A 16763-nucleotide genomic window follows, 5' to 3' on the forward strand; every position below is an offset into this window, starting at 1 on the left:
GTAGTAGCAGCAGCAGTAGTAGTAGCAGCAGCAGCAGTAGTAGCAGCAGCAGTAGTAGTAGCAGCAGCAACAGCAGCAGTAGCAGCAGCAGCAGCAGTAGTAGTAGCAGCAGTAGCAGCAGTAGTAGCAGCAGCAGCAGCAGTAGTAGTAGTAGCAGCAGCAGTAGTAGTAGCAGCAGCAGTATTAGAGCAGCAGCAACAGCAGCAGTAGTAGCAGCAGCAGTAGTAGTAGCAGCAGCAGCAGTAGTAGCAGCGCAGTAGTAGTAGTAAGCAGCAGCAGCAGTAGGCAGCAGCAGTAGTAGTAGCAGCAGCAACAGCAGCAGTAGTAGCAGCAGCAGTAGTAGTAGCAGCAGCAGCAGTAGTAGCAGCAGCAGTAGTAGTAGCAGCAGCAACAGCAGCAGTAGCAGCAGCAGCAGTAGTAGTAGCAGCAGTCGCAGCAGTAGTAGCAGCAGCAGCAGTAGTAGTAGTAGCAGCAGCAGTAGTAGTAGCAGCAGCAGTAGTAGCAGCAGCAGCAACAGCAGCAGTAGTAGCAGCAGCAGTAGTAGTAGCAGCAGCAGCAGTAGTAGCAGCAGCAGCAGTAGTAGCAGCAGCAGTAGTAGTAGCAGCAGTAGCAGCAGTAGTAGTAGCAGCAGTAGTAGTAGCAGCAGTAGTAGCAGCAGTAGCAGCAGTAGTAGTAGCAGCAGCAGCAGTAGTAGCAGCAGCAGTATGTAGTAGCAGCAGCAACAGCAGCAGTAGTAGCAGCAGCAGTAGTAGTAGCAGCAGCAGCAGTAGTAGTAGCAGCAGCAGTAGTAGCAGCAGCAGCAGTAGTAGCAGCAGCAGTAGTAGTAGCAGCAGCAGCAGTAGTAGTAGCAGCAGCAGTAGTAGCAGCAGCAGCAGTAGTAGAGCAGCAGCAGCAGTAGCAGCAGCAGCAGTAGTAGCAGCAGCAGCAGTAGTAGCAGCAGCAGCAGTAGTAGCAGCAGCAGTAGCAGCAGCAGTAGCAGCAGCAGTAGTAGCAGCAGCAGCAGTAGTAGCAGCAGCAGTAGGAGCAACAGCAGTAGTAGCAGCAGCAGTAGCAGCAGCAGTAGTAGCAGCAGTAGCAGCAGCAGCAGTAGGAGCAACAGCAGCCGTCATCTCGCGGGCTCCGTCTGAGTCGGGGCGACGTCGACCTCGGCTCATCATCTCGGGACGCGATGACGACGGCGAGCGGCGATGGGTTCGGGTGGACGACTTGGTGGGGCCTGAGCCCGGCACTCGACTTCCAGATGCAAGGTGCGTTCATCCAGCAGTGGAGCGAGCGTGGCTGGTGGGTTGGCGAACGTCTGTGGGACGTCGTCGTCGCTGGCGCGTATCGATACTCGTATCGATCACCCCGTGCCCCGAATACATCTCAACGTTCTTCCCACAAAGTCCCATCACGAGGGAGAGACACAAAGATAAAGATCCCCCGTATAGCTTCTTGGTTCTTTCGGTAAAGTTACGTAGAAGGAAAATAATAAAATAATAAAACATTATAAAATAATTCTCACGACGTTTCGGCCACAACGCAAGCAGCCGTCTTCAGGTGGAGAACAGGTCTGTCGAGAAGGCAGGGTCTGAATGGCAAGCCCCAGGCTTGGAGCGACTATTTAAGCTGGGATGAAGGGGCGAAGAGCGTCTTGACAAAATAATTTGCATATCAAGAGGAATTTAGCATATTTATGGGAATTGCAGATATGCGTTGTGGCCGAAACGTCGTGAGAATTATTTTGTTTTGTTTTATTTTTATTATTTTATTATTTCCCTTCTACGTGACTTTACCGAAAGAACCAAAAAGATGAATCCCTGCAGTCACGAAAGCTTTAAATCGAAATCCCCCGTGTAGCTTTAACAGGCTGTAGGGGCAAGTGCTGTTAGCGAGCACCTATGAAGGCCGGCACGGCACACGAGGGGGTGGGTGGCCAGCACCACGCGCGACCGCCTTTGTCTCCCTAGTGTGTTTACACACCACACTAGGTACTCATTTGAGGCTGAGTCGACCTAGGGGAGGCCCGGGACCGGTTCAGATAACACTGGTCAACAACAACAAAACATTTTTTTCTGGCCTGGACTTTTGCAGCTGTTTTAGACTAATTTCAGGGTGCTGATTCCAAATCTGATCTCAGATTTGCTCTATCACATCTCATTTTTATGCTATCGGCATACCCCATTTTCACTGAATTGTAACAGTGATCTGCCACGGCTGAGGTAGGACAAACACCTCAGCCGTGGCAGATCACTGTTACAATTCAGTGGGCTCACATGACATTGACTTCTCCAAGACAGAGGTTCTCTGCAAGCCATCTGGCTACCATGAGAGATTCGTTCATGAGGTAGGACAAACACGGGGGAACTTTGTCTTTGCTGCTGCTCACAATCATCATCATCTTTTATTTTAGACTCGCCAACAGCACTTGCCCCCCAGTCTGCCAAGGCTATACGGGGGAACTTTGTCTTTGCTGCTGCTCACAATCATCATCATCTTTTATTTTAAACTCGCCAACAGCACTTGCCCCCAGTCTGCCAAGGCTATACGGGGGAACTGTGTCTTTGCTGCTGCTCACAATCATCATCTTTTATTTTAGACTCGCCAACAGCACTTGCCCCCCAGTCTGCCAAGGCTATACGGGGGAACTTTGTCTTTGCCGTGTGTCTCCCTCTCTCTGGACAGACCACAGCAGCAGCATGGAGGGCCGCAGGGCCGACGGGCCTGACGGCCTGCCCCAGCTGCACGTGCTGGTGGCCGGGGCCTCCGACGGGCGCCACCTCCTCAAGACGGTGGCGCAGGCCCGCCGTTGGCCCCGAGCGCGGATCCACGTGAGCGCTGTCATCGTCGTCATCACGACCAGCGGCATCATCACTGTCATCATCATCATCACTGTCATCATCATCATCATCACTGTCATCATCATCGTCACTACCATCTTCACGTGAGCGCTGTCATCGTCACCGTCGTCATCACGACCAGCGGCATCATCATCATCATCATCACTGCCATCATCATCACTGTCACCATCATCGTCACTACCATCTTCACGTGAGCGCTGTCATCGTCACCGTCGTCATCACGACCAGCGCCATCATCATCATCATCACTGCCATCATCATCATCACTGTCATCGTCATCGTCACTACCATCTTCACGTGAGCACTGTCATCGTCAGCGCTGACATCGTCATCGTCGTCATCACGACCAGCGGCATCATCATCATTACTACTGTCGTTATCATCATCACTGTCATCATCATCACTGTCATCGTCATGGTCACTACCATCATCACAACTACCATCATCACTACCATCGTCATCACTACCGTCGTCATCATCATCCTTATCATCTCTACCATCATCATCACTGTCATCATTGTCGTCACTACCATCTTCACAACTATCATCATCACAACCATCGTCATCACTGTCATCGTCATCATCACTGCCATCATCACAACTACCATAATCACTACCATCTTCATCACGACCATCATCATCACGACCATCATCATCATCTCTACCATCTTCACAACTATCATCATCACGACCATCGTCATCACTACCATCATCATCATCACTGTCATCGTCGTCGTCACTACCATCTTCACAACTACCATCATCACGACCATTGTCATCATCATCACTTTCATCACTAGCATCATCACCACCACTATCATCACAACAAACTATGGGTCTCTGTGTGTGTCTATGGGTCTCTGCGTGAGTCTATGGGTCTCTGTGTGAGTCTGTGTGTCTCTGTTTGAGTCTATGGGTCTCTGTGTGTGTATGGGTCTCTGTGAGTCTGTGGGTCTCTGTGGGATTCTGTAGGTCTGTGTGTGAGTCTGTGGGTCTCTGTGTGAGTCTGTGGGTCTCTGTGTGATTCTCTCTGTGAGTCTGTGGGTCTCTGTTTGAGTCTATGGGTCTCTGCATGAATCTACGGGTATCTGTGTGAGTCTATGGGTCTCTGTGTTAGTCTCTATGAGAGTCTGTGGGTCTCTGTTTGAGTCTATGGGTCTCTGTGTGTGTATGGGTCTCTGTGAGTCTATGAGTCTCTGTGTGAGCCTATGGGTCTCTGTGTGAGTCTGTGGGTCTCTGTGTGTATGGGTCTCTGTGATGCTATGGGTCTCTGTGAGTCTATGTTTGTATGTTGAACTTCTTTCACACCACTGTACGCAGCCAACCGTGCTTATCGCAATGGAAGGACAACAAACTAAACACAACAACAACAACTACAGACTTTGCAAAAACTCGGCGATATACGTATAACAAAAACAGCGCTAACGAGTGTCCCGCCGTTGTTGTCGACCACGTGTGGACACAGTTCTACGTCTTGGAGAGCTTCCTGGAGCTGTACGGGAGACAACTGCTGCTCCTCACCCTTGCCCTGGAGGCTCCTCACCGCATGGGCCTGCAGGGTGAGCCACGTGGCCTCCTGCGTCACAACCCTACCGCCCACGGGCCAGTCACCCACCGCTGTGCGAAATCACGACGACGACAGTAACAATGATAACAGCGGTCCCCTATAAACACCGTATTAAGATGAGATTCGAAGATTTCGCTACTGCAGGAATTACTCTTTGGTTCTGTCGGTAAAGTCACGTAGGTTTTAGAAAAACACATTCCTGCGGAGGGAGCTGGTAGGAACACGTTGGGTTGCTCGGTCAATGGCCAGGGTCAACGGCGGCGTGGTGTATTCCGCAAATATAGCCGACTGTGAGGGCGGGCACAAGCCGGCGTGAGTAGGTTAAACGTTGAGTTTTATAAGGGCACCACGGGGTGACCAGCCCCTCCCACCCCCCACCCAGCCCCACCATCCCCACCCAGCCCCTCCCCACCCTCCACACCCAGCCCCTCCCCACCCTCCCCTCCCCACCCAGCCCCACCCTCCCCACCCAGCCCCTCCCCACCCTCCCCACCCAGCCCCTCCCCACCCTCTCCTCCCCACCCAGCCCCTCCCCACCCTCCCCTCTCCACACAGCCCCTCCCCAACCTCCCCTCTCCACCCAGCCCCACCCCTCCAATTTTTGGATGCACGACGGACGGACGGACACAATAATCCCCTGTGGGCTGGTGTAACCAGGAGGTTCCTACCAGTACAAAACCATGTTAACATGTTTTCAGTCAATCGTTGAGTGTTGCCGGGTCTGGCGGAGGGTAGAAAGCGATGCGGTGCGGTGGCTCCAGTGGCTTTGGCCACGATGATCGATCTTTGAATGGGTGAGTATTGAGTGAGTGAGTTGGTTAGTCGGGGAAAATTAGTGAGTGAGTGGGTGGGTGAATGAGTAAGTTGCTAAATGAGTGTGCTGGTGAGTGAGTTGGTGAGTGGGTAGGTGAGTGAGTGAGTGGGTATATAAGTGAGTGGGTGAGTTCTCCACGGGGAGAGAGACACGCAAACTACAAATATACATATTCTTGGGTTTTTTCGGTAAAGTCACGTAGGTAAAAATTTTTCATTAATGTTATTTTATTTTATTATATTATTTTACTATATATAATTTTACTTTTATTACTTTAAATTTAGAAATTTTTACCTACGTGACTTTACCGAAAAAACCCAAGAATATGAATCCTTGCAGTCACGAAAGCTTCAAATCTAGAATCCAAATATACAGCAGCAGGCGCCAGGGTCTGGATCGAAACCCACGACCCCCTGCATACCAGGCGAGAGATAGTTAACATCTCCTAGTCACCGCGGTTCCACTGGGACTTACAGCAACATCGCCAGTCTCACGTGAAAAAACTTGTCGGGACCCTCCTGAAAGAGAATCAGAATCCGCGTGTGTTGATGTACGTTGAACTTCTTTCGCACCGCACGTCGTGGCCAACGGCGCTAATCGGAGGAATCCGTTAAGCCACGAAGTTGTTCTCACAGATGCCCAGAGCCTTGGGGCTCGGTGCACGAAAACAACAACAACAACAACAACAACAATTACACTGGTCAACAAACATTTTTTTTTCTGGCCTGGACTTTTGCAGCTGTTTTAGACTAATTTCAGGGTGCTGATTTCAAATCTGATCTCAGATTTGATTTATCACATCTCATTTTTATGCTATCGGCATAACCCATTTTCATTGATTTTACTCAAAATTAACTCCGTCACTTATGATTGCAAGTTGTTGCGAGTCAGTGACTGCTTTAGTGTTAAAACATGGTGCTGTATTTTTAGGATAGTGTGTTTTATAATACCATTTTATGTAGCTATCCACATCTACTTAATATTTTTCTTCCGCAGTTTTTATTGAAAATGTAATATTTGACATCTCAAAAACCTGATGTGATGGACAAAAACCGATGCCACATTTGGAATCGGCCACAAAAAGTGTGTTGACCAGCGTTACAACAATTGCCTTGCAGAGAAGAGCGAGCTCTTTGTGGAGCTGTTTGGCAACAGCCTGCTGCGTTCGCACACCGCCACCTACCTGCGCCAGCAGGCGCAGCTGCTCGTGGAGGTGGTCACTGACCAGGAGCTGGCTGCCCGCCGGCTGCCCTGGCTCGACTTGTCGGCCCTGAAGGTGAACGCAGTTTGTCTACGGCTACGGCTTTGTCTTTGTCCTCTCGCCCGGGTGCCGCGATGAGGCCGAGCGGTCGTGGAGCTCGCCAGCTTGGCGCGGCTCGGGGCTCTGGGCAAGGGCGGCCCCCGCCCGCTGGTTTCTTGCGGGTGTCGTCATCGTCACACGCGGCGACGTCACACTCGGCGACGTCACACGCGACGTCGTCACACGCGACGTCGTCACACGTGATGTCATTAACGACAGCGTCGTCACACACAGTGTCGTCACACACAGTGTCGTCACACACGGCGTCGTCACACGCGACCTCGTCACACGTGACGTCATTAACGACATTGTCGTCACACACGGCGTCGTCACACGCGACGTCGTCACACGTGACGTCATTAACGACAGCGTCGTCACACATTGTCGTCACACACGGCGACGTCACACGTGACGTCATTAACGACAGCGTCGTCACACACAGTGTCGTCACACACGGCGTCGTCACACGTGACGTCATTAACGACAGCGTCGTCGTCACACGCGGCGACGTCACACGTGACATCACACGCCTCCCCTGCCCTATCCCCCACGCACCCCTCTACCGTGACCACCCATTCCTCATCCCGTGCACGCTCCTGTCCACCTAAATAGTCGATTTCGTTCGTACCTCGTAGCATGGCCCCAGCTCACGATGTCACCTCGTCTGTTGCCCTTCACCGCGCCTCCGGTTGGCTACGCGCGGCGCGAAAGAAGTCGCCACGTGCCAGATGGGTGAGAGTAACGATGGAAAGGCGATCAGAGGGGAGGAGAGGGGGCAGTCAACAGGACGTGAGGTGGTGCAAATGAGATTAGAAGATTTTGGAGAATCAATAAATTGTGCTTTATACAAATAAGATACGAAAGCAACATCTGGACCGCCTCCTCTTCACCAGACCACACTAACCAGCGTGGGGAAGTACGGTCAAACAGACCTGCGTAGGACCACCTTACCCAGTGTGGGCGAGATCGTCTTCCATCTAGCAGTGGATTGGCAGAGGGCTGTTAGTATTAGTCTCGTTGGTGCCTCGCCCGAGAGAATGAACTCGGGAATCGTCGCAATCGAGCGGTCGGGTCACATCAGCCTGCTCCTCCCGCCGGGCAGTTCAAGGAGCGAGACCGCCTGGAGGGCATCTTCAACTTCTGGCGGCGGGGCGAGGCGAGCGCCTTCCGTCCGGAGCACCTGTGGGACGCGCGCTGCCGGCGGTACCTGGGCGCACGCTACGACGCGCGGCACGGAGCGTACGACTGGGACCTCGCAATGAAGCTGCACGAGCGCGGAGTGAGCGGATTACGCAGAGACCACGACGACACCCACACACCCCACACACACCACCCACACACACACCCCACACACACATACACCCACTCACACCCACCCACCCACACACCCACCTACCCACCCCACCCCACACACACACACTCACCCCACACACACACACATCCACACACCTCACACCCACCCACTCACCCACACACCCACCCACCCCACACACACACACACTCCACACCCACACACGCACACACACACACACCTACTCACACCCACACACCCACCTCCCCACCCCACACACACACTCACCCCACACACACACACACACCCACACACCCCACACCCACCCACTCACCCAACACCCACACACCCACCCCACACGCACCAACCCACCCCACCCCACCCCACACCAACCCCACCCCACACCCACCCCACCCCACCCCACACCCACCCCACACCCACCCACCCCACACCCACCAACCCACCCCACACCCACCAACCCACCACACCCCACACCCACCCACCCCACACCCACACTCACCCCAGTGAGTCTGTGGGTCTCTGTGTGAGTCTATGGGTCTCTGTAGGAGTCTATGGGTCTCTGTGTGAGGCTATGGATCTCTGTGTGAGTCTATGAGTCTCTGTGTGAGTCTATGGGTCTCTGTAGGAGTCTATGGGTCTCTGTGTGAGGCTATGGATCTCTGTGTGAGTCTATGAGTCTCTGTGTGAGTCTATGGGTCTCTGTAGGAGTCTATGGGTCTCTGTGTGAGTCTATGGGTCTCTGTGCGAGTCTATGGGTCTCCGTGTGAGTCTATGGGTCTCTGTGTGAGTCTATGGGTCTCCGTGTGAGTCTATGGGTCTCCGTGTGAGTCTATGGGTCTCTGTAGGAGTCTATGGGTCTCTGTGTGAGTCTATGGGTCTCTGTGTGAGTCTATGGGTCTCTGTGTGAGTGGGACTCTCCGCCGTGTGTATTTGAACTCTGACCTTCGCCGCCCCCCCCTCATCCCCACTGCAACTCGTCGCTCAGGCGGGGGTCATAAGCAGCCGTGAGTACTCGCGCTGGAGGGAGCGGGGAGTGGCGTTCGAGGCCAGGGAGGGCGTCTACGACGTGGCCAACAGGACGCTGGCGTCCGACCTCGTCGTCAGCCAGGTGCGGTGACCGCACGGCTCGCGGGTCAGGGGTCACCGGCCACGGGTCAGGGGTCACACGTCACGGGTCAGGGGGCACCGGCCACGGGTCAGGGGTCACGCGTCACGGATCCCCGGTCGCAGATCACGGATAACGGGTCACGTGTCACGTGTCAGGGGTCACGGTTTCACGGATAACGGGTGAGGGGTCACGGTTCCACGGGTCACGGCTTCCCGCATGCTGGACGTGGTGTGCCGGGCGCGTGTCAGCGAGGGGAGAAGGTGGTGGCGCGGGGCTACTGGGGGGACATCGTGACGGGGCCCTTCGTGGCGTTCGGAGTGGACACGGAGGAACGCCGACTACTCAAGACGGCCAACGGGATCCACACGCACGTGAGTGAGCGTGTGTGCGTGTGTGTGTGTGAGCGTGAGTGTGCGTGTGTGTGTGTGCGAGCGTGAGTGAGCATGTGAGTGTGTGTGTGAGCGTGACTGTGTGTGTGTGCGTGTGTGTGTGTGCGTGTGTGTGAGTGTGTGTGTGTGCGTGAGCGTGAGTGAGCGTGAGTGAGCGTGTGTGTGCGTGTGTGTGTGCGCGTGCGTAGTGGTTAGCGCTATGCTGCGCTACGAACCCGGCGATCCGAGTTCGATTCCCGCTCGCGGCCAACACCGGTGACGATTATCTGAACCGGTCCTGGGTCTCCCTTAGGTCGACTCAGCCTCAAATTAGTACCTGGTGCAGTGTGTAAACATTGTCACTGGGGAGACAAAGGCGGCCCGGCGTGGTGCTGGCCACCCACCCCCTCGCGTGCCGTGTCGGCCTTCATAGGTGCTCGCTAACAGCACTTGCCCCCTGCAGTCTATTACGGCTACGCGGGGGATCTTTGTCTTTATCTTTGTGTGTGTGTCCTTCCGTCCGCTAACACGGTATTCAATTCTTCACGGCTCACAGCTCACACTCTTATAGATGCGATCGATACAGATCAATGCTCCTTACAGTGAGTGGCGTACGTAGCTGATTAACTGTTGAAGGCACCGGGTAATTGAGATGTTGTCCATGTAGCTGGGTCCTGTACACACACACACACATGCGTATGTGTGTGTGTATAGGACCCAGTCACACACACACACGTGTATGTGTGTGTGTACAGCACCCAGACACACACACACACACGCGTGTGTGTGTGTGTACAGGACGCAGGCACACACACACACGCGTATGTGTGTGTGTGTGCACAGGGCCCAGGCGGTGGTCAGAGGTCGCAAACAGGTTTTGATTCCTTACCCGTACCCGTACCCAGCCGCACCAAGGTCGCAAACGGGTACCCGTACCCGTACCCAGCCGGGTATCGGGTACGGGTAGCCGGGTATCGGGTACCCGGTTGCGACCTCTGGCGGTGGTGCAGCGGTTTAGCGCTACGCCCCGCTACGACCCCGGGCCGCCCGAGTTCGATTTCCACTCACGGCCAACACCGGTGACGATTACCTAAACCGGTCCTGGGCCTCCCCTAGGTCGACCCAGCCTCAAACGAGTCACCCCCGGTGCGGTGTGTAAACACCTGCCGCCGGGGAGACAAAGGCGGCCGGGGCGCGTGGGGTTGCTGGTCCCACGCCACCCCGTCGACGTTTACGGGCGCTCGCTGACAGCACACCCGCCTCGGGGTCGGAGGTTGGGGGGGGTCAGGGGTCAGGGGTCAGGGGGTCAAGGGGGCGGGGGCCTCTTAGCGTCCTCGTGGCGTCGCCGCAGACCTCCCAGGACGTGTCGCTGCACAACCTGACGGCCGCCTTCCACGAGCTGGCCACGGGGCGCCGCTACGCCACCACGCACGAGGCGACAGCAGCCGCCCCCACGGAGGTCACGGAGGAGCAGCAGGAGGTGGAGGAGGTGGAGGAGGTGGAGGAGGTGGAGGAGGGCGATGGTGGCAAGAGAACGGAGGAAGCAAAGGAGGATGAGGTGATACCGCCGCTACCGTCGTGATGAGTCGGCATTGTCCAGCAGCTCGCCCCTCGCAGAGGTCGCGGGGGAGGAGGTTATAGAGGAGCGGGACGTTGATGACAAAGACGATGATGATGATGATGGTGGTGATGGTGGTGGTGATGATGATGGTGGTGGTGATGGTGGTGATGATGGTGATGATGGTGGTGGTGGTGATGATGATGGTGGTGGTGGTGATGGTGGTGGTGATGGTGGTGGTGATGGTGGTGGTGATGGTGGTGGTGATGGTGGTGGTGATGATGGTGGTGGTGGTGATGGCAAGAAAGAGGAGGCTCATGAGGTGACAGCACTTGCCCAAACAGTCTGTTCGAGGGTCTCTGGTAACGTGAGTCTCATTTTCAAGGTGGCGGAGGTGTCAACCGAGGAGGTGGTGGATGAGCGGGTGGATGACTTGAAGGAGACAAACGAGGCGGAGAAGGAAGGGGTGGACAAAGCGAAGGACGATGAGGTTGTGGACGAGGTGGCGGTGGGTGGAACACCTGAGGATGGGAGTCAACAGGATCCAGGTGAGCTGGAATCCAGAGACGTCTTTACCTGCATAGTCAAGTCAATTGTGTTTTGCCTTACTCACCGTTGCGCCGGTCTGACACAAATCTGCCACTGGAAGCACCATCACTTACTTATTTCCCTCATTAAAATGCAAATCAATTAAATTGCGTTTTTCTGGATTTTGTTGTTGTTATTCTGTCTCTCACTGTTCAAATAAACCTACCATTAAAATTATAGACTGATCATTTCTTTGGCAGTGGGCAAACGTACAAAATCAGCAGGGGATCAAATACTTTTTTCCCTCACTGTATATATTGAAATACCATCTATAGTTGTTTAAAATATATAAATGAAAGCAAGTTGTGGCTCCCTGTTAGTTGCATCTCTGATCAATCATAATTGTACCAATTTAAATGATCTTCCAGCTGACTGAAGTCTCTCTAAAGCAGCTCAAGCCTCCAGTGGACCACGTGACTCCCACGTGGCCACCCCCACCCTGAGCCCCTCCTCCCCTGTCCCCGCCCACTGTGAAAACAGACGCCGCTCCTCCTCCTCCTCCTCCGTGCAGCTCCCTCCCGCTCGCTCCTTCCCTCTCTCTTCCCTCCTCCCCTTTCATCATCATCACCACTCTCTCATCACCACCCTCTCATCACCACCATCACCACTCTCTCATCACCACTACTACCACCACACTCTCATCACCACCACCACCACACTCTCATCATCATCATCACCACTCTCATCATCACCACCATCCTCTTATCATCGTCACCACCACCCTTTCATCATCATCACTCTCTCACCACCACCACCCTCTCATCACCACCATCACCACTCTCTCATCACCACTACTACCACCACACTCTCATCACCACCACCCTCTCATCACCACCACCACCATCCTCTCATCATAATCATCACCACACTCTCATCATCATCCCACCACCCTCTCATCATCATCATCATCACCATCACCCTCTTATCATCATCATCATCGCCTTTCATCATCACCGATATCTTGGCCCGGTCATTCCTCCTCCTCCACCTCTTCCTCGACCCGTGCCCTCCTCCTCCTCTCTGTCATCCATCTCGGGGACATCCGTCCCGGCCTCCCTTCCCTCTCCGGTTCCTTGATCTCTAATCCCTCACGTGCATCACAACCTTCCCGCACGGTAGGCGGTGGGTGCGCGTGCGACAGATTGTACGTACGCGCACACAACACACAATGACCTAAGCGAGCAGAGTGAATGGACGGGTGGCGACGTCGCCCCCTGGCCTCTGTCTCTCTCTCTCTGCTCACAGACTGCGACTACATCAGCATTGGGGACGTGCGGGTGAGCCTCCTGCCCTTGAACGCGCTGCAGACCCTGCACCTAAAGGCAAAGTTCCGGAAGCTCTTCAACGTCATCTACTTTGCGAACAGGTGAGAGAGAGAGAAAGAGGCTCACGGCTGAGATGCACCGTGGCAGACCGTGGCAGACCGTGGCAATGTTTGCACGCGTTGAGCGACGGCGAGAGCAGACACGCGCGTACGCACGCGTGTCTGTTGAACTTCTTTCGCATCGCACGTGGCCAGCCGCGCTCATCGTGCGGCTGGGTGGATGAGTGAGCGAGTGGGTGGGTGACTTAGTGGGTTAGTGTGTTGTTGAGAGTGAGTGTGTGAGCGGGTAGCTGAGTAAGTGGGTGGGTGGATGGATGAGTGGGTGGGTGGATGAGTGAGCGAGTGGGTGGGTGACTTAGTGGGTTAGTGTGTTGTTGAGAGTGAGTGTGTGAGCGGGTAGCTGAGTAAGTGGGTGGGTGGATGGATGAGTGGGTGGGTGGATGAGTGAGCGAATGAGCGGATGGTTGGCTAAGTGGTTCATGAGCGAGCTGGTGGGTGACTTAGTGAGTTAGTGTGTTGTTGAGAGTGAGTGAGTGGGTAGCTGAGTAAGTGGGTGGCTGGGTGGGTGTATGGATGAGTGGGTGGATGGATGAGTGAGCGAGTGAGTGGGTGGTTGGCTGAGTGGTGCGTGAGCGAGCGGGTGTAGTGTATAGTAGTGTAGTGTATAGTGTAGTGTATAGTGTAGTGTATAGTGTAGTGTATAGTGTAGTGTATAGTAGTGTAGTGTATAGTGTAGTGTATAGTAGTGTAGTGCTAATTGGAGGTGTGGTGCTATCGCTGCAGCATGGTCCACCATCTGGCGCCCGCCCTGGAGGAGGTGGCGGCAGACAAGGCCACCCTCATTGTGGAGACCGTCAAGTGAGTTGTCCCTAGCCCACAGCGCTTCTCGCTGTGTGTGGGTGTCACTGTTTGTGTGTGCGTGTGTGTGTGTCTGTGTGTGTGTCAGTGTAACCCCCCTGGTGGAGCATCTTCGCCGGTTGGAAACATTTAGGCTGGCCTGCCTACGATCCATCCTGGGTTTAACCAGGCTGGATTGTGTGAGGAGCTCACAAATCCTTGAAAGATCTGGGCAAAGTCCCATCAGTGAGCTCCTCCGGCAGGCAAGGCTGCGTTGGCTGGGTCATGTAGCCCGCATGCCCAGCCACCGCATGCCTAAACAGCTTTTGTTCGGCCGGATCGAGGGGGCTAGACGGGCGCGGCACGGGCTGGAGAAGAGATGGAGTGATGTGGTACAGGAGGACGTGGAGCTGAGTGGACTTGCCGATGACTGGTACCAGCGGTGTCAAGATCGGCCTCAGTGGAGGAGGCTCGTGAAGGACGCTACTGGGCAGTTGGAGGCAGTCGCCCTCCAACAACAACGGAGGGCGGAGGAGCGACGCTCACAACAACGAGCGGAGCGCCGGGTGGCTAAAGCACAGCAAGTTGGCACAGTAGGGGGCACAGGTGGTGCATCAGCCAGTCATCTCGGTCATCTCGGTCAGTCGACCCGTGGCACCTGGGTCTGCCCCGTGACCTCCTGCCAGCGGGCGTTCGACACTTCACGTGGCGTCAAGGTGCACTTGGCCTGGCACAAGCATCGTGGTGACGTCACCGTCACTTAGTGGCGAATGGCGGTTGTTGTTGTTGTTGTGTGCGTGTGTTTGCGCGTGTGTGTGCGCGTGTGTGTGCGTGTGTGAGTGTCTCTGTGTGTGTGTGCGCGTGTGCTGGACATGAACGTGCAGGTTCGTGCTGGACCTCAATGCGAAGGCCGCGGCTGGCTACGTGGAGCGAGTGACGGAGTTGGCCGGGGCGGCCGGCTTCGCTCCGCTTGGCACCTGCGATGGCACCAAGGACGCGACCGCCCGCTTCCTGCTACGCCCGCAGCAGCAGCAGCAAGCGCAGGAGCAGCCACAGCAGCAGCAGCAGGAGCAGCAGCAGCAGGAACATCAGGAGCAGCAGGAGCAGCGGCAGCCGCAGCAGCAGCAGGATGAACAGCAGCTGCAGCAACAGCAGGCACAGCAGCAGGAACAGCAAAAACAGGAACAGCAGGATCAGCAGCAGGTGCAGCAGTCACAGGAACAGCAGCAGCAGCAGGAGCAGCAGTCACAGGAACAGCAGAAGCAGAAAAAATCGGAACAGCAATTGCAGCAAAAACATCAGCAGCAGCAGCAACAGTAGCAACAAGATCACCATCATCATCACCATCATCACCATCATCACCATCATCATCACCATCATCACCATCATCATCACCGTCATCATCATCACCGTCATCATCATCACCGTCATCACCATCATCATCACCATCATCATCAACACCATCACCACCACCATCACCATCATCACCATCATCACCTATAGCTGAGCCCACAGCCAGCGGGAGAGTCGAAAGCAGCTGACACTGACCCCGAGTCACCCTGACACTGACCCCCAGAGTGACCTTGACACCGACTCCAAGTGACCTGGACACTCACCCCGAGTGACCCTGACATTGACCCAGAGTGACCTTGACACTGACCCTGAGTGATCCTGACACTGACCCCGAGTGACCCTGACCCCGAGTGACCCTGACCCCCGACCGGCGTGGTGAAGTATGGTCAAACAAGGGCCCCGGGGGGGGGGGGGGGGGAAGGCCTTCCGCCCAGCGGTGGTCGTTGGGTGTCGTGGCGAACATTGTTTGTGTGCGCGCCACTCTCGTGTTGGCCACGCGGCAAACCCTTGGGACCAGCCGCGTGGCAAACCGCGGGTCGGCGGTTTTCTTGTTTTGCGCGCAGGCAATCTGCCGCTGCTGCTGCTACTACAGCTGCGTGGTTTAGGTGACGAACCTTACCGGCTGTTGCTTCGGGTGGTGGCGGGTTTAACAACACGATTTATATATTTACGAGATCTCACCCAAAAAGCCTCTATTATGGATGATATTGGTCGCGAAAGCTTGCTACGTGTTAAATGAGGAGACATAACAATGGGGGATTACCCTTCTCTGTGTTCAGATGTCCAACTATTCTTAGGTTTTTTTCCTGTAAAGTCACGTAGGTAAAAAATTAAAATTAATAAAAGTAAAATAAAAACAGCGTGCTTCAGCCGCACCGAACCTCACAATAATAATATCCAGGGCCTACCTTGGCTCCTCCCACCCTCAACCAGTATATATACAAATACTGTGTTCTTGGAATTTTTCTCACTTGATACAGCAATCGTGCTGTGACGGTTCCACCTGAAGACGGAAGCTTGTGTTGCCTCCGAAAGGTCGTGATTTTTATTTTATTTTATTAATTTTAATTTTTTAGCTACGTGACTTTACCGAAAAAACCTAAGAATATGAATCCTTGCAGTCACGAAAGCTTCAAATCTAAGATGTCCAAACACCAAATGGATTCTATCAAGTCACAGCGTCAACCACCACAGGCTACTTGCGGTAAACATGCACACACGCATGCCGTGATAGCAGATGCGGCATCGTCTTTGAGACTGTTTGACCTACCCCAGAGGCAGCAGCAGCCTTCTGTTTGGCCTCGTCACGCCAGCAGTGTCAGGCCAGAGAAGGACGCCAAAAGACGAACGGCACCAGGACAATGCCACTCTCAGGGAATTTGTAGCTCGGCGTGAGCAGCTACAGCATGGGATACCTTCTACTGGGAGGAACCTCCTGGTTACGCCAGCCCACAGGGGATTATTGTGTCCGTCCGTCCGTCGTGGATCCAAAAATGGGAGGGGTGGGGCTGGGTGGGGAGGGGCTGGGTGGGGAGGGGAGGGTGGGGCTGGGTGGGGTGGGGAGGGGAGGGTAGGGAGGGGCTGGGTAGGGAGGGTGGGGAGGGGTTGGGTGGGGGGTGGGAGGGGTGGGGCTGGGTGGGGAGGGGCTGGTCACCCCGTGGTGCCCTTATAAAACTCAACGTTTAACCTACTCACGCCGGCTTGTGCCCGCCCTCACAGTCGAGCATATTTGCGGAATACACCACGCCGCCGTTGACCCTGGCCATTGACCGAGCAACCCAACGTTCCTACCAG

The 16763-nt window shown here is 54.8% G+C and overlaps 1 protein-coding gene across 1 annotated transcript; it reads left to right on the forward strand.

Moving 5' to 3' along the window:
* Window positions 1–291: 291 nt before the first annotated feature.
* On the forward strand, window positions 292–16488 carry LOC133360416 (dynein axonemal assembly factor 3-like). The gene is made up of 12 exons (XM_061579133.1): window positions 292–1247; window positions 2665–2810; window positions 4306–4399; window positions 6340–6497; window positions 7624–7800; window positions 8819–8941; window positions 9190–9312; window positions 10661–10867; window positions 11253–11415; window positions 12701–12821; window positions 13563–13637; window positions 14501–16488. Exons 1-12 carry the CDS (start codon window positions 1169–1171, stop codon window positions 14934–14936), a joined length of 1902 nt encoding a protein of 633 aa, XP_061435117.1. The 5' UTR covers window positions 292–1168; the 3' UTR covers window positions 14937–16488.
* Window positions 16489–16763: the final 275 nt, after the last annotated feature.

This window comes from Lethenteron reissneri, chromosome 68 (assembly GCF_015708825.2).
Source record: "Lethenteron reissneri isolate LAM-NWPU_2019-01 chromosome 68, ASM1570882v1, whole genome shotgun sequence".
NCBI classification, from domain to species: domain Eukaryota; kingdom Metazoa; phylum Chordata; class Hyperoartia; order Petromyzontiformes; family Petromyzontidae; genus Lethenteron; species Lethenteron reissneri.